Source organism: Austrofundulus limnaeus, unplaced genomic scaffold (assembly GCF_001266775.1).
Source record: "Austrofundulus limnaeus strain Quisiro unplaced genomic scaffold, Austrofundulus_limnaeus-1.0 Scaffold48, whole genome shotgun sequence".
Taxonomy (NCBI): domain Eukaryota; kingdom Metazoa; phylum Chordata; class Actinopteri; order Cyprinodontiformes; family Rivulidae; genus Austrofundulus; species Austrofundulus limnaeus.
In genome coordinates this window covers 2,152,007-2,156,090 of record NW_013952450.1, presented here as the reverse complement: position 1 = coordinate 2,156,090, position 4,084 = coordinate 2,152,007, and the positions used below count along the sequence as shown (strand labels likewise).

Sequence of the window (4,084 nt, the reverse complement as noted above, 5' to 3'; positions counted from 1 at the left end):
GTGTACATTTACACATTTTCTGTTTGTTTGTTTTATGTCTGTATTGAAATAAAGATTTTGAAATTGGAAAAAAAAAAATTAAAAATGAATTTGTCACTAGTGCATGACTTATGGCTTTCAGTTAAATTAAATAAAGCCTAAGATTTCCTGAAGGAATGCATGTTGCCCATCATATTTCATGCCAGAGTTTTAGACTGAGGTCATCTTAGTTTAGAAAAAGATGGTGTTTTAGCCTTTTTGGTCAAATCGTAAAAATATTCTGCTCGAGCGCATACAAAATTCTGAGATCTAGCACAATCTGTTYGCACTCTGAGTAAGTGTTGGTGCTGCGTCTCAGCTACTACCACACCAAATATTATCTTAATATGTATAAAACCGACCCAGTCATGGGCAATTCTTTTAAAAGGATTATGAGTTGTAGCAACCGCAATGAACTGGGTCAATTCCAAAGATGTGGTTCTGAAGATRTTTTGCAAACGGTCAGAGTTTACTCCAACAATTGATGCTAAAGTTGAGCTCAGYAGGGGTAAAACTGACCGAGTTATAGTCAGTTTTGCGTTTGATCAGCTGTAGTGTCCATTTTGAATTGGAGAGTCATTAACATCTGTCTACTAATTGATGAGTTATTTAGGTAAACACATGCAATTACATTATTGCCCACATTTCGGCAGTCATTTCCAAACTTGAGATTAGGACCACACTATGAGTTACCAGAGACAAAGACGGGAGTCTTGAAAGGATCTACTAAACATTCYCTTTAAAAATAATGACCAGTTACATTATATACTGTAGCTTTAAATACAACACAATGTCATAAACAGGGTCATAAATGGATTTAAAATAATACAGTGGTTAATGTGGCTTTTTGATAGCGATGTTTGTATTCTTCAAACAGCAACGAGTTACCAGTCTCCAGATTGAAAATTTAAAAAAAAAATAACCGATGAATAAATAAAGGTCTAGAAATAAAATAACCCCTCAAAAGACCCAATTATGGTCTTAAAATAGCTCTTAATCATAACATAGGCACAAAATTAATGAATTTCCAAACAATAAGAAAACATTGAATAATGAACAAAACACTTCAAACAATTATTTTTTCACTTAAAAACGGGTTAATATTTGTACAACAAAATACTTCATTAACCCACAACCTCTTTGCCTATGAACTTTTCACRCACTTCTTTCAAATACCACAGTGTCCTATTTTGAAGACCCAGCAGTAACCTAACAAAGTTACTTTTTTATCCGTGTTCTGTTTGTATTCATGGTGATTTATTRCTCCTGAACAGTTCTGGGTTGATGCACAGAAAAGCTGTCTACAACACAAGTCTCCAGTGACAAGGCACCACTATGACTTTGCTTCATTTATGTTGGAAAAGTGGGTTCAGGGCTTAGCTGGAGCTCAGCTCAGGTGATTTTATGCAATTCACTTGTGTAGTCTTGGCCTTAATAAATCATATATTTTTTTGACAGAGTGAATGCAAGGACCTGATGTCCTTTCTCTCTTAATAATATAGGCTTTGTGGTAATTCAGGGCTGAAAATAGCAGCCCAGATGATCTGGTTGAGTTGTTTATTTGAAACTTGGAAATCTTACTTTGTGTTTTTGTATCCATTCAGAGGTTTAATGCCAAGGACCCTTGAAAGCCAAATCACAATGGAGAAGACTCCAAGCTACTTTGTGACAAATGAGACTCCACGCAGGATTTCTGCCATGTCCCAGGATATGAAGCTCATTGTGGTGGTGCGTGACCCCGTCACCCGAGCAATATCGGACTACACTCAGACTTTAACCAAAACACCCGACCTACCAAGCTTTCAGGAGCTGGCCTTTGAAAACCAGAGCCTAGGCATGGTTGACATGTCCTGGAACGCGATTCGCATTGGCCTGTATGCCCTGCACCTTGAGAACTGGCTCCGCTACTTTCCCCTGGCTCAGATTCACTTTGTCAGCGGCGAGCGTCTCATCACAGACCCGGCGGGGGAACTGGCCCGGGTGCAGGACTTTCTCGGGTTGAAACGCATCGTCACAGACAAGCACTTTTATTTCAATCGCACCAAGGGCTTTCCTTGCCTTAAAAAGCCAGAGAGCAGCAGCTCGCCTCGCTGCCTGGGCAAGTCGAAGGGCAGAACTCATGTGCAGATTGACAGAGATGCTATTGAGCAACTGCGGGACTTCTACAGACCTTATAATGTCAAGTTCTACGAAATGGTGGGGCATGACTTTAAATGGGAATAAGTTTTGGACATATTTTTACACAGCACAGGGAAGATGTAYACATTCTATGGGGTCATCAACCCTATGTACCCAGTACCTATATTCCTCAGATCCCAATTCCCTCAGTGCATTTACAGTACATGTTCCCCCTGGTACTCCCATCCCTATGTTCCTCGAATCCCTGTGTTCCCCAGTACTTATGTTCACCATGGTACTCCCATTCCCATGTTCCCAGGTACCTATGTTCCTACTGGTACATCCATCCCTATGTTCCTTAAATCGCTGTGTTCCCCATACTTATGTTCTCCATGGTAATCCCATCCCTATGTTCCCAGGTACCTATGTACCCACTGGTATATCCATCCCTATGTTTCCCAGTAGCTACCCATGTTCCACCAGTACACCCATATCCATTTTCCCTGGTATCTACGTTCGCCCATGTTCATACCTAAGTACACCTATCACCATGTTCCCCGGCAGCAATGTTTCCAGGTATTTACAGTATGTTCCTCCAGTACACCACTAAATCTACGTATTTTTCCTGGTATCTGTGTTCTCTCTACCACACCCACCCCTATGATCCCCACTATCTATGTTCCCCTTGGTATACAGTACCCATCTCTATGCCCCCCCCCCCCCCCAGTACACCAATATCTATTCCCTGGTCTCTATGTTTCCAGGTACCTTAGTTCACCCCAATACACCCAACCCAATGTTCCCCGGTATCTTATGTTCCACAGATCCTTATGTTCCACAGTCCAATGTCTACCTTGTAATTCAGTATGTTTTTTTCATTTGCTTTAAAAGGCATTTTAAGAAGGAGCCAAGCATCTTTCATGACTTTCATTATTAACCCCAGGAGAACACAAGTACTGGGAAATATAGGCATGAATACCATTCTGTAGAGAAATGGTTAGCAGTCTCCAGTTAGTCAAATGAGACACCAAATGCAGTTCCATATAGTTCTAATAAACAGAATCAATGCACTTGTAATCATAATTCACCAGCATTAATATCCTGTTTGTCGCTAGAAATAATTTCATCTTTGGGATCACAATTACTTTGTTAGTGTTGCTGTAGATTATTGCTGACTTTCTCATGAAAAAGAGATTTCAGGGTATGGGATTRGTTTTTTCCAAAGTCTGTGTAGCCGACTTTAGAAGGAAATAATCAAGGCATGGTTTGAAAGCAAGACCTTGAAAAATGTCAAAGTAGTCTTTGGGGAGAGAGGAAGCATTAAGCTGCAGTACTATGAGTGGAAGTCCAAAATGTAAGGCCGTACAGCAGCCAGCACCAAGCACCTAGAATTAATCATCATCCAGTTTTTACAGTTTCTCATTGCAGTGTGATTCTAATGCTGTATCATTTATGTTTTGTTGACCAAAAGCATTTATATTTTTGTTACAAAAGGTATTTAATCACTGAAATATTTGTCCAAGAATTTCATTAAAGAAAAAGAAGCACAAATATTTTGTTTCTCATTCTGTGACTTCTAAATTCTAATTCCCATTTCATGCACCAAAACCAGAAAGAAAACCTATTAGCCTCTTCGGGTTTCTTGCTTTCTTATACATATCTTTTGCACAACCTCCGGTTCAGATTGCTATTCTTGGAGGATTTATTGCATTCTGTAAGGTTTTGTTGCATGCTTAGGGGCTGATGATAACTGCATGAGTGGGTGTAGGTGTGAGGAATTTCAATCACTCTTCAAAGACAAAGCAAGGAGCACAGAGAAGTGGTGGGTTATCAAACAGGTGTTGCAGAGAAAAAGTTTGGATTTGGGGACGTTTCATGAATACTAAAGGCAGACTTTCTGTGATTTCTGCAAACGAGTGACTTCTGGTGAAACACCAAGACCTGTCTG

The 4,084-nt window shown here is 39.9% G+C and overlaps 1 protein-coding gene across 1 annotated transcript in view; it reads left to right on the top strand.

The window, feature by feature from the left end:
- Positions 1 to 3,672, top strand: part of LOC106517333 (heparan sulfate glucosamine 3-O-sulfotransferase 2) — a 12,833-nt gene extending 9,161 nt beyond the window's left edge. Inside the window, exon 2 of the mRNA XM_014008102.1 lies at positions 1,623 to 3,672. Within this exon, the coding sequence (XP_013863556.1) occupies positions 1,623 to 2,241 (619 nt within the window). The 3' untranslated portion in view covers positions 2,242 to 3,672. The remainder of the gene's footprint in view (positions 1 to 1,622) is intronic.
- The last annotated feature ends 412 nt before the right edge of the window (positions 3,673 to 4,084 follow it).